The following is an 18,208-nucleotide window of genomic DNA, read 5'->3' as shown; positions in this document are numbered from 1 at the left end:
AAACAGGATTTAGAAGGAAAAAGCATCAAAGAGAAGGCAATATTTGTTTATACATTATTCCCTGTGTAAGAGCTTGTATACACAGCGACTTTGATATACACCTCAGCTTGCAGCACACTAAGTCTGTGTGTACACAAGCCCTAAGTCAAGTGTTGGGTTTAATGCCATCCAAGGACAACATGCCAGACCCTCTTGCATAAGATAAATTGACATAGCACCACTGACGTCAATGGAGCTGCACTGATTTACACCAGCTGATTATGTGGCCTGAGATATCAGAGGAGATATACATGTTACTTGCTTTGCTTAAGGATGCCGTCCAACTTCTCATTCTAATGTCTGTAATGCATGAGGCTGACTAGGCACCACCACGGAAAACAGCTGTCAATCTTCTGCAACCCCGTGAATAGGGTCAGCCTAGCAAAAGGAACTCTTTGGTGTTATATGCTGGGCTCCCCAGTGTTTGAAGGAAAGCCAGAGGGATGCCAGGACATCCCATCCATTACTGTAGGCAGGGCACATATTTTGTCACCCCCGTTACTGGCTGATTTGGGGAGTGGCTTTGCAATCTCATGAGGAATTACCTTTCTTTGGGCTCCAGCACAAAGGGGAAGAGGAGTCTCAGGCTCCCCACTGGATGCTCCAGAAGTTCTATACCACAGCCGCAGCCTAGGAGGGCTAAGGGAGAGCCCCTTACCCTGCTCTGTTCTCAGGTTGAGGAAATGGAGGAAAAACATATTGGGCTGGGTGGGGCTCATCTGCTGCCACAAGAAACAGCAGCACCAAGCGTGGAGCGGGACTGATGTCTGGCAATGGTGTGAAGCAAAATCCCGAACCCAGCCCGTTCTCTCTCCCCAGCTTTGGGGGGGTGGGTTTCAGAAGCCCACAGGAGGCAAAATTTCCCATGTGCCCTTTCCGCCTTCCCTTGTTCTCTTTATATAAGGCCCAAACAATACCTTGAATACCTGCACAGCTCCAAACTTTGGGATGAAGGAAAAATTCCAGATGGATTTAGAGGGCCATCCTTGGCCAGGGGAGCTGACGACCTGCGCTACCCCTCTGGGCGAGGTGTGTGTGTGTGGGGGGGGGGGGGGCAGCTCCATGCTTCCAGAAGGCGCAGGTCCTCAGGCGAAAGCAGTGGGGCGGGATCAGGGGCAGTCAGGTCTCTGTGCCACCCAGAGCACAGCATGGCCCCCCTAGCCCTCAGAGCTACACAGAGCACACAGCACAGCCTCGGGCAGCAATTTAAAGGACCTGGAACTCTGGCCACTGCCGCAGTAGCTGCAGCCGGTAGCCCCGGGCCCCTTTGGGCAATTGCCCCCTTTATACTCCCTATCAGCAGGCCTGTCCTTGGTTGCTGTGCATGAGTGTAGCTTCACGGAAGTCATCCATTTACACCAATTGAGGAACTGGCCCTTCGCTACTGGGGTGAAATAAAAGAAGGTAATGCATTTGTAGCTGTGTGTTTAGCAAGTAATGAGATTCTGCACGAGAGATCACGGAAACATGAATGCAAAGACATTGTCTTGGGGCCAGATCAGGCATCTGTTGTAATTCAGTGTCACACCGCTGACTTCAATGCAGTCATGCCAATCTACACCAACTAAAGATTCAGCCCCGTGCTTTTGAATTGCCAGAGAATGATTCCTAGAAAGATGCCTGGCCAGAAATGAATAAATCCTGGGAAGTGGAATGAAACTAGGCAGTGCAGTGAAGTCTTCATAGCCATACCTTGCAGCAAACACCTCCTGGCCCGTGTCCCTTACACTGTATTTCTCACCTTTGAAGATTCTTGGAAAGGCTCACTATAAAGGCTGCGTATCCTCCTGCGATCGATGAATTTGTTGTCAGGTGGCGCAGGCTTGTTGGGTTCTCCCTTGAATTGAGAGCTGTAACTGGTTACATGGCTCACTTTCTCATCCGGGGGCTTGTACTGGGTCTTCGATTTTATAAGTTTGACTCTGTTGACATCTACCCAAGGTCTGAATTCATTTCTAGGGTTCAAAAAGAAACAGGAGACAGAAATTAAAGCAACAGGAAAATGGGTGGATAGATTGATTTCCTTTCTTAGCAGACATCTCCACTGGATAGCTCTTCCCCTGATGGATAATTGTGGGGCTAGGTATGACAGTACTCAGCATGCAGCAACTCCTGTTGGGTCTGATCCATTGCATATTGAAGTAAAATGGGAAATTCCCATTCAGATCTGGCCTCTTTGGGTGCGTCTGCACAGCAGGGCTTACCTCGAAATAAGCTACACAAATTGAGCTACATCAATTGCGTAGTTTATTTTAAAATAGCTTATTTTGAAATTGGGAATGTCTACACAGCACTTATTTCGAAATAGAGCACTCTTCCTCCGACTTCCCTTACTCCTCATACAATGAGGTTACAGGAGTCGGAGTAAAAGTCCTCCAGCTTGACAGTATTTCAACACTATTACAAAATAACTGCTTGCTGTGTAGATGTGGACTAAGTTATTTAGAAATAACGCTAGTTATTTCAAAGTAATGTTGCTGTGTAGACGTATCCTTAAATTCAAAAGCCACTGCTGGGAGTGGGGCTAAAAATCTACCACTTAATTTAGGTTTGCAAATAGCTGAGCTCTATAAAAACTTGGCTGCAGATGTACCCCTTAAGTCTGTGTTGCTTCATCTATGCACTACAGAGCCCAAGAAGAGATTCCTGACTCTTGCACACATTTATTCTTATGATAAACTAATATATAAAAAAGGAATGTGCAAATTTAGCAGATGTCGCAGTAAACTTTTGGTTTCCCATCTCAGCACATAAGTTTTGTTGTCAGTGAACTTACCTGTCTGAGAGATAACTAGGTGAGTGCAAAATGCAAAAAAATCTAATATTTTCTAGTCACCACTCACCTTGGGATTGTATTGCACCATTTTTCTATATTGCACCACAGTGTATACATTAAAACCCTTTTTAGTTCATTCCTTCTACAGTACATCTATAGCACAATATCAACTATGGTTTTGGGGGGATTCACTCAAGCAAACCCATTGCAATGTGTACCACACAATGTAGCTACATCTCTGCTTCTCCTCTTCATTAGCCCCTGAAGACAAACACTACAGCTAGTGAAACATTTTCCACCAAAACTTTTACCAGTGAGGAAATAGCTTTTTGATAAATCAGAAAGAAAAAGTAATCTATTTCTATTTTTAAAAGGGATTTTTGGGAGAAAAACAAAAAAAATTGTTTTGTTTTCACCGCCCAACCAAAAAACCCAGCTTTTTCAGTTGTAAACAAAACTTTTTAATTTTTTTTCATCAAAATTGTGTTCTGGAATAAAGGAGAAGCATTGCCTGACCAGCTGCAGGAAACATAAAATTGAAACCCTAGGCTATGACATCTCCTAGGATGAAATTCACCTGCGTTCAGGGAGCCAGCACAAGAACTATGCATCGCTTATGTGTCAGGGGTTCAAGTAGGATGTTGGAGGTGCCATAACTCTCTGCACAGGGGTAAATTTCACCCACATAGCACAGCCTGCGTCTGTTTCTAAGACTCTTGAAGGAAATTAACCCCTGCGTGCATACAGTCCTATGCCTCTTGTAGGTGCTATATCTCTGTGGGTGCTATGAGCCATCTTTGTCTCTGGCAAAAGCTCCCAGTTATTAGTAATTTAATTTTTAACAAACCTGCCACTTGCACATCCATTTGCAGCATTTTTTAGTGTAGACCCAGCTCAGTAAACATGTCCTGGTGCCTGATAACCCTCTGCAGGGGTGTTAATTACCCATTTCCTTTTAAGTGGTATCCTACAGCACGCGTGAACTCCTTATGCTTAAGAATTGGTCCGATGTTGTAGGTACCTAGGACTCTCCACCTACCTTCTCCACATGTGAGGAAGTGCTCTGTGTAGCTCAGAAGCTCGTCCCTCCCACCAAAAGGTATGGACCTCGCCTACTTTGTGTCCTAGGGCAACAAGGCTCCAGCTACGCTTCAAACCAGCTTGCAGTGTCAAAACATGTAAAGTGTAACCAGGTTAAAGCAATAGAGATGCAGCTGTGTTAGTCTGGTCTAGCTGAAACAAAATGCAGGACTATGTAGCACTTTAAAGACTAACAAGATGATTTATTAGATGATGAGCGTTCGCGGGCCAGACCCACTTCCTCAGATCAATATGTGGAAGAAAATTGGCACAACCATATATACCAAAGTGTTATTTTTTTGATTGTATCACTTTGGTATATATGGTTGTGCCCGTTTTCTTCCACATATTGATCTGAGGAAATTCTGTATTTTGTTTCAGGTTAAAGCCTGTGTGTGGCCAACATTAAACAAAACTGAGGCTTTGTTCAGAACAACTTGCCCCCTTGTGATGTACTTGAACTATTGTGGATGCCTGTCATCTTTGTTGTGCCATCGAAGCAGATCCTGGAGCAATGACACAGATCCAGCCTGGCAGTAAGTGGATGCAATTTAGAATGTTCCCTATTTGCTATTTAATATTCATATTACCCCAGAGGTATGTGAGGCACCCTGCAAACAGGCAGGAGCACCGAGATTCTTGTCTTGAGGGACTTGCAATCTAATATCATGATGGAGCTCATGTAATGCTTCCAAGTAGAGAAGACCAAGACAAAAGATGCCTGCTTGCGCCCCAAACCCAGCTGCTTGTGTTGCTGGAGTGAGACAATAGCCTCCCCAAAGCCACTACTCCATCTCCAGCACAGGTGGGCATAAATTGGGAAAGCAGGGCTGGAAAGTAGTCAGAGCCTTGACTCCACCTGCCTCTCCCACAACTTGAGAACCAGCACAGATGGGCCAGCAGTACGGTAACATGCTGGTGACTTCTCCCTTGGACCATGTGGGAGAGAAGCAGCGTGTTAATCACACCACACGGGGCCTCTGACACAGGGCTTGTGGCAAAGCCACCTCCTAGCCCCAAACAGGCTTTGTGAAAGTAAAGGCCGGGGATGGACGGCAGAAGTGAGCATGTGTGAGAGAGAACAGGCGCAGTACGCACAGGCTGCATTAACCCAACAGTTTTTGTTCATATTTTTCCTCTCACTTTTGCTGAGTTTGTTTTTAAGGGGCTATTTCTTTTGATGAAAGAGGGGCAGGAGGCTACCAAAAATATCGCTCCTGATTCTTTATCCAGTCTCGGGCACAGGTGAGAAAGCTCTGAAAAGAACTAATTGAAAATCACTGACATCCCTGGTATAAAAGCAGCATATGTGGAATTAGACAGTCACTAATAGGCCAAATCCCATAGTTCCAGCTCCAGCAAAATTCCCACCACTCTCAACAGGAGTTTGACCAAGTAAGGACTTGATTTGACCCAGAAGGCACACTTGAGTACTATGACCAGCACACCAGTGAATCACATCATACAGTACCAGGCTCTGACCCTGAGTAATACTCCACATAGGGGTTAGTGAGTTTTCTGACCTGCCTGGAGGCTACCCTGGGCCTGAGCCAACATCCATGAAAGCCAATAGCCATCCATCTGCTGACTCCAGTGGCTTTGGGATCTCATTCTGCAGGGAGATCTGCTATTGGCCAGCTGGGTTCATAGTGGTTATTTTCATTTGTATTTCAGATTTGAGAAGTGGGCTGTGCCCACGAAAGCTCATGATACCAGACCTATTGTTTTTTTCTGTAACAGACTAACTCGACTACCCCCTGAAGCATCCAGGAGGGTTAATGGATCCTGCAGGTGAAGGGGAACCAAATACCACCCCGCAACACACGCACACACACACCTCTGTAAGACACCTGCTAAACTCGACCTCAGAGCTAGTGCTGGCAGCCATCTCAGGAGAAAGTCAGGAAAGCATTAATTTCTTCCATCTCCATCTGCTTTTGCGGCCATTGTCTACTAGTGTCAGGTTTAACTGGTTCAGAGTGATACTAGTTCAAGCTGCAGCCCACAGGGCTTTCAAGAGAGGTTTATGTTTGCTCACAATGAGCTGAGGACATTGTGATGGGGTGCACTAGGCCCAAATCCCCCTGCTGGAAGCTTGCAGCCTTGCCACATCCTGCCCCAGTGAAAAAAGCAGAGAAGAGCTCCTCCAGGCAAGCTAGAGTGGCTGCTTCTGCTGCAGCCAATCAGGGCCCAGTAAACTGGTATAAAGAAGCTGCTGGACCAAGCCCTGGTAGTTCTTCTTTGGAGCTCAAACCGTGCAAACCCTTGGAGGGGCAGGGGCAGGGGCAGGGGCAGGGGCAGGGGCAGGCGCAGGCGCAGGCGCAGGCGCAGGCGCAGGCGTAGGCGTACGCGGGGAGGGGTAGTGTAGTGTAGTGTAGTGTAGTGTGTAGGCTGGATTGCAGACCCAGCTGAAGACCAGGTGTGGTGAGCTAGGGTGGATTGCAAGACTCTGGACAGGGTGCAATGAGGACTTGGATAAAGCCCTGAAAGAGGGCAAGGATGGAGCAGCCACTTGAGAAAGTGGCCTAGGGAGCAAGTAGCAATGGCTAGTAAGGACACTTAGCAGGCAACTGCTATTTACAGGGTACCGGGCAGAGAGCTAGTGGGGTGGAAAGGCCTGGCTCTTCTCTCTCACCCCTCCCCATCCTCCCAGTACTACTCCAGGGGGTAGGAGAAAAGTCTGGTCCCAAGTCCCAGAGAAGAAGGGTCATCTGGGATGCCCTCCACTCCCAGAGCTAGTCAGAGGAGTGGGAGCTTGTGAACACATGTTCTTGGACAGAAGGGGGTGCTTGAGAGAGGGTGAACCCTTTACAGATATCCAGTTAATTCTGCACCTGAAGAGAGAGCTCCCATGGTCAATTAAGCTAGTGTGAATCTGGAGTGACTCCACTGACACCCAGGGAGGCTCCCAGACCCATACCAGTGTAACTGAGATGAGAACCTGGTGCTCCTTGGATTTTATCACTTTGTGACAGGGTGTCTGCCCCACACTGGCCCTTTAAGGGATAAAACCCAGCCCAGGAGAGGGCTGGAGTGGTGGAGCTGTGGAGCCAGCAGCTGTGGCAGGTATCAGCCAAATTAGGACCCAGCTGAGGGCAGTATAAATAAAGGCTCCTGGAGGGGAGGAAAGACACAAACTCACTCTTACTCCAGATGTGAAGTAGGAGGGACCAAGCTGCCAGGAAAGTTGGAGGCTTCCGGTCCACACCCCCTTGCCAATGATGAGTGGCCATTTCAGACTGCAGTTTGCACCTGAGGCAGGGGCTAGATGAAGACTGGAAGTAGGACACAGGCAAGGTGTGCAGAAGGGTTTGGGGGTTCTGAGAGGACGAGGACCCCAGAGTGTGGGATAGGGCAGTGCCCAGAGGGGAGGATGCCATGGTCTGGGAGGGATGTGGGTCCTCACACAGAGGTGGAGGAAAAATAGGTAGCAGTGGTACCAGCTGAAAGGGGACACTCCAGAGCTGAAGAGCTAATTCCTGTGGTGGTGACTCATGCCATGCTACACACTTCAAACATATCTGTAAACAGATGTGATGAACAAAACATGCACATGTAACCTGTGGTTCAGTCTGTGTTACAGTCCATTCTAGTGGACGGCCTATAGGAAATAGGAGTCTACTACTACTGCTACCAGTGTGCTGTACGTAAATAGCTGGTTTAGATAGTATTATCCTAACCAAGATATTTGGTTTACTACCTGATTTATCAATCTAAGGGTACGTCTACACTGTACTCTAAAATCAAAATAGGACATGCAATTTGCATAACACAAATTGTGTATCTTAGTTCAATTTTATTTCGAAATAGGCTATTTTGAAATTTGGTGCATCTACATGGCACCAAATTTAGAAATAAAGTGCTCTACTCTGCACTAGTTCCGCTCTACTCTGCACTAGTTAGGCCTCAGCTACAAGAATGATTAACAGTCTAGAGAACATGACCTATGAAGCCAGGCTTCATGAACTGGGCTTGTTTAGTTTGGAAAAAAGAAGATTAAGGGAGGACATGATAGCGGTTTTCAAATATCCAAAAGGGTGTCACGAGGAAGGAGAAAATTTGTTCCTCTTGGTTTCTGAGGACAGGACAAGGAGTAATGGGCTTAAAGTGCAGCAAGGGAGGTTTAGATTGGACATTCCTAACTGTCAGGGTGGTCAAATATTGGAATAAATTGCCAAGGGAGGTGGTGGAATCTCCCTCTCTGGAAATATTTAAGAACAGGTTAGATAGACAGAGCTTGGTCCTGCCTTGAGGGCGGGGGGCTGGACTCGATGACCTCTCGAGGTCCCTTCCAGTCCTATGATTCTATGATTCTATGATTCAAGACATGCCTTATTTCTCGTGGAAAAAGGTTTACAGGGATGCTGAAACAGTGTGTCATTTTGAAAATTATTTCGAAATAGCAGACACGTTCCTTGGTCCCAAAATAGCATTTCAGTCTAGACGTACCCCAGCTGGCACTAGTCTGTTACTAAAAAGAAGCTGTGTATCATAGATCAAATGCTACTGATAAAAGTGGCAGAAAGTTGCACAATAGGAAACCTCAAATCAAAGCAGAAATGAACCCCAAATCTGACAATTCACTGATAAAATATAAAGTCCGTTGCTTCCATCACTTTTGCTTCAGACATGGTTTCAGGTTTAAAAGAAAGCACCTTAAATGAGTCCCTTTTTTAACATTGAAACTGAAATACCTTTCCTGGCATTCAGGGACAAACATTAATGGCTGCAGACTACACTACTGCAGTATGTTTGGCAATTGTGTTAGTGAAGATTTAAGAAACATTTGCAAAATCCACTTAGTACCAATTAGACATGATAAATGTTGCTTCAAAAAAGACTGGCACAAATTAATTGCTCCATCCTGCTGCTCATGCTATATCTACACTGGCAGCTTCTTGCACAAGAACAACCGTTCTTGCGCAAAAACGTACCTGCTCTCTACACTGCACGTGCGTCCTTCCACGAGTAAATTTACAGTATAGCGTTGTAAAACAGGGCTTCTTTTGGAATGCTGCATCTAGACTGGCATGATTTTGCAGAAATACTTTTAACGGAAAAGTTTTTCCGTTAAAAGTATTTCCGCAAAAGCGCATCTAGATTGGCACAGATGCTTTTGCACAAAAAGTGCTTTTGCGCAAAAGCATCCGTGGCCAATCTAGACACGATTTTGCACAAGAAAGCCCTGATCGCCATTTTCGCCATTGGGGTTTTTGCGCAAAACAGTTCTTCCCTGTCTACACTGGCCCTCTTGTGCAAGTATTCTTGTGCAAGAGGGCTTTTTCCCGAGCAGGAGTGTGAAAGTATTTGCGCAAGAAGCGCTGATTTTGTACATTACAAAGTCAGTGCTCTTGCGCAAATTCAAGCAGCCAGTGTAGACAGCTGGCAAGTTTTTGTGCAAAAGCAGCCACTTTTGTGCAAATCTTGCCAGTCTAGATGCACCAAATTGGCTACGTCTACACTGGCATGATCTTCCGGAAATGCTTTTAATGGAAAAGTTTTCTGTTATAAGCATTTTCGGAAAAGCATGTCTAGATTGGCAGGACGCTTTTCTGGAAAAGCACTTTTTGCGGAAAAGCGTCCGTGGCCAATCTAGATGCGCTTTTCCGCAAAAAAGCTTTTTTGCAGAAAACACTACTGTGCTGTCTACACTGGCCCTTTTCCGGAACAGTTTTCTGGAAAAAGACTTTTGCCCGAACGGGAGCATCATAGTTTTTCCGGAAAAGCACTGATGATTTTACATTAGATCGTCAGTGCTTTTCCGGAAATTCAAGTGGCCAGTGTAGACAGCAGGCAAGTTTTTCCAGAAAAGCGGCTGATTTTCTGGAATAACTTGCCAGTGTAGACACAGCCAAAGAGTTATTCCTCTTCCCACAAGGAATAAGCCCTCTTGCACAAGAGCTCTTGCACAAGAGGGCAGTGTAGACAGACAACATGAATTTCTTGTGCAAGAAGCCCCTATGGTTAAAATGACCATCAGAGCTTTCTTGTGCAAGAGAGCATCCACACTGCCATGGATGCTTTTGCGCAAAAGCACATGCCAGTGCAGACGTGCTCTTCTGGAAGACTTTTTGCGCAAGAACTCCTCCGCAAAACAGTTCTTGCACAAGAAGCTGCCAGTGTAGACATAGCCATGATATGTAGCTCCTTACTGTTGGAGTAGCCCCATTCAGCTCTGTGCAACTAGTGAAGTGCAAAGGACTGATCTCTGTGACTAAGGATGGCAGAATCTGGCTCCAGACTCCTGATTTATACAACAGATAAATTACAGAGGTAATTCATTGGTTTAGAATGAGGGGACATAATGAAAGCATTTAAAACTAGAGGATTTACCCAACATTGCTCAGGTCCTTGCGGGGGCTTAGGATGAGGTCTTGGGGGGTGCAACAGTCAGGACAGGGAGAAGGGAGGTGTGGGGGGCTCAGAGGAGGGGGCTAGGAGGTGCAGGACTCAGGGCAGGAGTGGAGCATGTATGAGATAGGGGATGAAGGGCAGAATACTCAGAGCAGAGGGAGGAAGGTGGTGGGGGAGGGCTGAGGGCAGGAGTCTGGCATGTGTGGGGAAGTTACCAGAGCTGGGGTTGTGCTGCCTTGGTGGTTCCTCCTAGGGGATCGGGGCTGCACTGCCCATTCCACTGGCTGGCTGTTCCTGGAGGGGATGGGCTGTCTGGCTCTCCTGGCCGGCCAGACTGCCTTCCCCTCCTGGCAGCTACTCAGGGAGGGGAAATGGGACCTGGCCATGGTTTCCAGCATATCCTGGGGGGTGATTCTCAGGGGGCTATGGCAGTGGAACCAGTGACTGGTGGGGTTCTCCTCTACCTCATCTGGTATTGCAGCAGAGCCAGTGAGGAGGGGTTTGGGGTAGAAGAGCGGCACTTACCCGGTCTGATGGCTGGCAAGAACCACTGGGTTTTTGCAACCTAGAAAAATAGATAAACATGTAGCTGCTCTACTTTGTTGTGTCTTTTGCTTAACCTCATTGGCGCTGTATGAAATATCTTCAGGCTTAAATTTCTTGTAAATTCTGTAACCTGCTGATTTAGAAATTTTGTAGTGTAGAAAGTGTTGATTCAATTAGAAATTCTGTAAATAATAATTGGGGTGGGTATAATTGTATTTATTCGTTTAATAACATTAATGTTATGGAGTTAACATTACTAAATAAGGTTTTAGGGAAAGTAGTGATAGATGTGTGAATTAACATACTAAAATAGATAAAAGGATGTAATTGGCACCAGGTTGTTGCCACTCAGACATTGTGTTGAATGTCTAAGGTAAACGTGCATGGGCAATAGAGCAGTTCCATTTATCCCATCTGCTCACAGGTCGCCTGTTTCTTCTCTAAGGCTATGTCTAGACTGCAGGCTTCTTTCGAAAGAGGCTCTTTCGAAAGCATCTTTCGAAAGAGCCTCTTTCGAAAGATCGCATCTAGACTGCAGGCGGATCTTTCGAAAGAGCAAGCCGCTTTTTTGAAAGAGAGCACCCAGCGAGTCTGGATGCTCTCTTTCGAGGAAGCCCTATTTACATTGAAGAACGCCTTCTTTCGAAAGAGGAACTTTCGAAAGAAGGCGTTCTTCCTCGTGAAACGAGGTTTACCGCCATCGAAAGAAAAGCCGCGTTCTTTCAAAATAATTTCGAAAGAACGCGGCTTGAGTCTGGACGCAGGGGAAGTTTTTTCGGGAAAAGGCTACTTTTCCCGAAAAAACCCCTGAGTCTGGACACAGCCTAACAGATACAGGTGCATAAGTACTACTGACAAAAAGATATCCGGGCCCAAGGTTCAACCCACCTTGCCCTCCAAGCATAGCAATGAATCATACTCTGACAGGACTTGCTAAGCTCCTGAAGCTATCACACTAAAGGAATTGCAGGTGTTTTGCATCTTTCAGGATTCCAGTGGCTGGGAAGGTCTCATCTGAGGCAATGTCTACATTGGTGGGTTCTTGAGCAAGAACAAATCCACACTGCCATGTGCTTTTGTGCAAGAGCATCCATGACAGTATGGACACTCTCTTGCGCAAGAAAGCTCTGATGGCCATTTTAGCCATAGGGCTTTCTTGCACAAGAAACCCCTGATGCGCGTCCACACTGCCCTCATGCACAAGAGCTCTTGCGCAAGAGGGCTTACACTTGTTAGAAAAGAGCGTAGCTCTTGCCCAAGAAGCCCTGTCTTCCAACACCGTACTGTAAATCTTCTTGTGCAAGAGTGGGCAGGCAGTGTGGACGCTCTGCAGGTTCTTGCACAAGAACAACTGTTCTTGCGCAAGAATCTGCCAGGGTAGCTATAGCCCATGAGTGGGAAGGAAGCTGAAATACCCAGTAGCAGCTGATCAATCAGGAGAAAGGAAACTGCAACCCCTGCTTACTGTTACACTTGTGTGTTTAAGAGAAAAAAACCAAGCAGCTCTACTGAAGTTCAGGGAGTAACTGTGCACTGAAGACTTGCTCCAACTCCACTAAAAGTTTCAGAGGTAGCCATTTTAGTCTGTTTCAGCAAAAACAACAAGGAGCCTGATGGCACCTTGAAGACTAACCATTTTATTATGGCATGAGTTTTCATGAGCTGCAGCTCACTTCATTAGAAGTGAAAGCATATGTCATAATAACATTGCTAATTTTTGAGCTGCCACCGGACTCCATGTTGTGTTTTCATTGGAATTGAATGGGAGTCTTTTCCTTGGCATCGGAGATTTGCTTCAAGCCCATATGCCAACAGGACTGAGAGCAGAATTTGAACCACACAAAATATTTGCAGTATTATGGTATGAGAGAAATTATTTGGAAGAAACTTCTGCTCTGAAGTCAGGGGTGGACTGGCTTGGCGGGATACCAGGAATTTCCCGGTGGGCTGTTGTCCAGTGGGCCGTCATGTCCGCATGCTGTTGCCCCTTGCTCCGAGTGGCTCTGTATGCGGCACACAGAGCCCAACCCTGTGCCACGTGCCGGACATAACATGGGGGGGGGGAAGGAGGGAGGCTTGAGGGGTACGCAGGGGTGATGTCATGGGGAAGGCCGTTCTCAACCCATTTCCCAGGCCTATTTTGATTGCCAGTATGCTCCTGCCTGAGGTACAGCCTGTGCAATCCCCAGTGTTGCTGGGTTTGTAAAGTAGAGCATATTAGGATTTCATTTGTAGTCTCAAGACCAGTTGAGGTTGCTTTAGAGGAACACTGACCTACACAAACCCCTGAATGCCAGGAAATGTCTGGGTAGCCATCCAGGATTTTCAAAAGAGGCTCATCATTTAGGGGCATCACAATTCTTAGGTGTCCAACCAGACACACCCTAAAAGAGGCTGATTTTCAGCAAACTCTGAGCACCCACCCTCTAAAAAATCAAGCCTCTTTAAAGTGTCTCAAATAGGCAGTAGCAAATCAAATTGACCCCCTTCTTTAAAGTCCCCAAAGCCCCTCACATAATTGTCAGACTCACCTTCTAAGTAACCCCCAACATGTACAGTAAGACAGTGCGCATACCACATTCCTCACACTCACTCGAGAGCTAAAACCCTTGACCTCAGCAAGCAAAATTTCTGACAATTCAGCATCTGCATGCTCACGACATTGCAGGGGGTGTTATTTCTCACAGTCACCTCTGAGTCTCACATCCTGACCATTCCCTGCTGCTGCAAAGGCTAAAGGGGCTAGAACAGCAGGGGCTGAAATTCAGGCAGCCTCACGTTGATGTGTAATTCCGGCTCCAACCATTCGCCCACCTGTATTTCAGCTCCTTTTGATCAGAAGAACAATTCTGACTAAACTGATATTGCAAAAGGGGAATGAAACTTGCCAATAAAATGGAAAGAACTATCCATTTGCTCGCCTACATGCAGTGTCAGATGTTATTGTATCAGATTCCCTCTGGGTGCTAAAAGACAGCAGTTTTCTCTGGTGCCTCCATTATTATGTTGTGCATAGTCATTCCCTGAAATGTCCTTCTGGGATTGTAACTAGAATAAGGCAGCTAAATTATGCCTGAGATTTTTTTTTCTAAATAAGAATATTCAAGCTTCATCTAACACACACACACATACACATGCATGCACAACAGCTTGATATGGCTGGCCCAGTATAAAGTTAGTTAGGCGCATATATCCTGAATCAATTTGATGTGTGAGTGGGAAACATGAGTCAAACAAAGGAGCAAGTATCAAGGGGAAGTCAAACCTATGGATATGCCTGGCTAGCTCCTATCCACTGCTGAACTGGAACACAAGAGGGGGGGAAAGTATCAGAGGGGTAGCTGTGTAAGTCTGAATCTGCAAAAACGGCGAGGAGTCCTGTCGCACCTTATAGACTAACCGAAGTGTTGGAGCATAAGCTTTTGTGGGCAAAGACCCACTTCGTCAGATGCATGTAAATATTGATCCCAACACACTGAGTGATGCTGAAAGCAAGTAGGAAAGCAATGTAGTCTTTAGCCTGTGGCTGTAATTGTATCCCCCACACCTAGGGTATGTCTACACTACCCTCCTAATTCGAACTAGGAGGGTAATGTCAGCATACCGCACTTGCAAATGAAGCCCGGGATTTGAATTTCCCGGGCTTCATTTGCATAAGCCGGGCGCCACCATTTTTAAATCCCGGCTGGTTCGAACCCCGTGCCGCGCGGCTACACGCGGCACGAACTAGGTAGTTCGAACTAGGCTTCCTAGTTCGAACTACCGTTACTCCTCGTGGAATGAGGAGTAACGGTAGTTCGAACTAGGAAGCCTAGTTCGAACTACCTAGTTCGTGCCGCGTGTAGCTGCGCGGCACGGGGTTCGAAGCAGCCGGGATTTAAAATGGCGGCGCCCGGCTTATGCAAATGAAGCCCAGGAAATTCAAATCCCGGGCTTCATTTGCAAGTGCGGTATGCCTACATTACCCCGCTAGTTCGAACTAGCGGGGTAGTGTAGACATACCCCTAGTGTGGTTCACTGTCCCAAGGGCAGAGATGTAGTGAGGATGTAATGTGTCCAGGGGCAAAGGTAAAATTTGCATCTCCCCTTCCTTTTCCCTCCCCCATGGTGTGGCAGGGCCCCGAACCTGGTGTACAGCTGAGCTTGACCATGGGAGAAGGGGGGCAGAGCTTGTACTGAATCTTCCCCCACCCCTTCCAGTTTGGGGCCAGGCCCCTGCATGCACTAACCTGCTGGCGGAGATGGAGGAGGATAAGGCTGGGGTTGGAGAGGCGGGGAGGCAGCTCTAGCCACCAGCAGCAGGTGGAGGAGGAGCAGGCAAGCCAAGGGATGACGGAGGGTGGGGTGGAGGGGGACTAAATTGGCATCCCCTCTAAGCGTGGCGCCCTGGGGCAACTGCCTCCCCTTGCTACGTCACTGGATAAGGGGAGCTCTACAGGCTCTCCAAGATTGAGAGCCAGCTGGCTTTATAGCTCAAACTGTAGAGGCTCTTATACTAAGCTCCAGAGGTTCAACTTCAAATCTGCTCAGTGGTGGTTCCATAATATGCTCCCTGGTAAGAGGTGTAGGCATCATTTAGGTGCCACACCAGACACCCAGTTCCCTCTCGAAGGTGTCAAAATGGAAGCCCCAGAAAGATTTTCTTCTCCATGCCCTCCAAAAGTGGTGGGGAGGGGACTGCAGAGGGCAACCCAACATGGGTGAGCCAATCACCCTTCAATGTGCTAAAAACAACTAATTACACAGACGTCCTCAGATGTGAAAGTTCTTTATTGTTGACAGCTGAGTGCAGCAGGATTAGAATCCAATACAGAAGTTGTCAGAGGCAGATCCTGGCAAACCCTGGTATTTAAAGAGAGAAAGAATAGTGAAAGTGTTGCTTTAAACATTCCTCAAGCCACAGGGCTCAGTATGTCTGACTTATTCCTGGGAGCACATGCAGCGCTATCACACTTTTGCTCTGGGAGGATATACAGACTTACAAAAATATTGAGATTCACAAAGCAATATACTCGATATCTTCCTCAATTCAAAGAGGAAAGTTCACACAATTAGGGGAAGTGAAATAAACTGCAAAGACAATAGTATTTGCCAAGGTGCTGTAAGCTCTGTTTTTCTTTGATGCTGCAAATATACTTTAGTGTAATTAATATCAAGGGAAATTCATTCACATCTCTGGGTATTGGTAGACTGTCTCATGGGGTCTGCATGTGCTCTTGCCTTCTTCAGCCTAAATTCTTTTATGGTGCCGATCACCTTGGGTGCATCTAGACTGGCAAGATTTTGCGCAAAAGCATTTGCTTTTGCACAAAAACTTGCCAGCTGTCTACACTGTCCGCTTGAATTTGCGCAAGAACACTAACATAAGTGTTGTAATGTAAGAAATCTAATGTAAAATTGTAGGTGTTCTTGCGCAGATACTATGATGCTCCCGCTCAGGGATAAGCCCTCTTGCGCAAATGTTTTTGCGCAAAAGGGCCAGTGTAGACAGGGAAAAACTGTTTTGCGCAAAAAAACCCTGATGGCAAAAATGGTGATCAGGGCTTTCTTGCACAAAATCACGTCTAGACTGGCCACGGATGCTTTTGCGCAAAAGCACTTTTTGCACCAAGGCATCCATGCCAATCTAGACGCTCTTTTGTGCAAATGCTTTTAACGGAAAAACTTTTCCATTAAAAGCATTTGCGCAAAATCATGCCAGTCTAGACGTAGCCCTTATGTATTGGTGAGGCAGATTTGTATATGTTTGATGGTGCCCTTCCCAACAAGTCGTTCTCTTGATGCTACCAAGCTGGGTTTGCAAGTGCTTTGAGGGAGAGGATTAAAATTCAATTCTTACTTCAGTTAAGAACCTACATTAAAGCTAAATTTGAAGTGGAAATCTGATACAGTGGGGTAATTTGGTGGAGGCTGGGAAAGACAAAGGTGGTTTGGATCAAAGGCATAAATTTAGGTTTGGTAAAATTAGGTGGTGCAGCACAACCCTAACCGCTCTAAAACCACAGAAAGGAACGGGGTGCAACATTTTTCAGGAAAGAATGGTCTGACTGTTCAACCAATATGTAAAACTACCCAACCCGACTGATAACAGAGCAACCCTCTGATCGGACCTACTGTAGAATGAGCTGGGGAGTGGAAGCGTCTTTTGTTCTGAACTCTTAGGAGGGAGTGATCTATGTCACCATGCCACAGACCAGGTATTGGACCTTGCAGGGCCTTTGGGGTGTTCCATGGTGGAAGAAACCCTTCTATTTTAACCTCTCTGGGCATGTCTGCACTAGGAAACTTTCAAAATTGATTTAATAACTTCTGGAATAACAGAATCTAAACAGTGTGTCCTCACTGCTGGGAAGCCTCAACATTAATCTGAGGCAGGCCCTGTTAATGTGGATGCGCTGCCTTGACTTAGAACCCCAGGAAGCACTGGGGAGTAATTAGTCTGAATTTCTCTGGGCAGTAGTTATTTTGAAATAGCGGCACCAGAGTGTCCACACTACCGCTATTTCGAAATAACTATTTTTAAATTAGTGTTGTTCTTTGAGAAAAGCAGGAGTACAAAATAAAGCATCCCATTATTTCAAAGTAATGGGCTTGGTAGTGTGGACGCTCCGTTGATTAATTCGACCTAAGGGGGTTGTTTTGAAATAAAGCCCTAATGTAGACCAGGGCTGTGGAAGCCAGGCTGTGAAATAATTTCAACATACTGCCTGCTCCTGTTACCTAGATGCTGCCCCTGCTCCAGCAATGGGACTTGATTCCAGCTAAGTTGCAGGACCAAGACCTCAGAGTCAGTTCTGGACACTTGTGATGGTGGAGTTGATGGAACAGGGGTATTGCTCAAATTATGGAGAGAGGTTATTGGGCAGGATGCAGGAATTACAGGGTGGAATTTTCACACCTGTGTTAGGCAGGAGGTCAGACTAGACAATAACAATGATCTTAAAAAAAATCTGTGACTCCAGAGTTATATCTAAACTGCAGGGGCTACAGCAGCACAGCCATGGCACAATAGCTGTGCCACTGTCGTACCACAGGGTAGATGCTTTCTATAATGACAGAGGGGTTTTCCCATCTGTGCTGCTAATCCATCTCCCTGAGAGGCAGTAGTCTGTCCAACAGAAGAATTCCTCAATCAACCTGTGGAACTCCTTGCCAGAGGGTGTTGTGAGTGTCAAGACTATAACAGGATTCAAAAAAGAACTACAGGTTGACCCTCTATTAACCTGGTGGAGGGCTGGTGGCCAAGAGTACTCTGAGGCTGTGAAGTCTGATAAGTGGCAGCAGGGCTGCCGGGTGAGGCCAGGAACCCAGTGCACAGTAACGGGGCTGCCTGGCCATGCTGCGAAGCCTTGTACATGGCAGCAGGCACGAGGAGCCAGCCTCTGTTCAGTAGCAAAGCCAGGAGAGACTGGT

General features: G+C 46.6%; 1 protein-coding gene across 1 annotated transcript in view; it reads right to left on the bottom strand.

Annotated features, from left to right (window-relative positions):
- Positions 1-18,208, bottom strand: part of MAP6 (microtubule associated protein 6) — a 76,995-nt gene that overhangs the window by 19,074 nt on the left and 39,713 nt on the right. The window contains exon 2 of the mRNA XM_006133575.3: positions 1,781-1,994. Within this exon, the coding sequence (XP_006133637.2) occupies positions 1,781-1,994 (214 nt within the window). The remainder of the gene's footprint in view (positions 1-1,780; positions 1,995-18,208) is intronic.

This window comes from Pelodiscus sinensis, chromosome 1 (genome assembly GCF_049634645.1).
Source record: "Pelodiscus sinensis isolate JC-2024 chromosome 1, ASM4963464v1, whole genome shotgun sequence".
In the NCBI taxonomy this organism is placed as follows: domain Eukaryota; kingdom Metazoa; phylum Chordata; order Testudines; family Trionychidae; genus Pelodiscus; species Pelodiscus sinensis.
The sequence above is the reverse complement of the archived record's forward strand: the minus strand, read 5'-3'. Positions and strand labels throughout refer to the sequence as shown.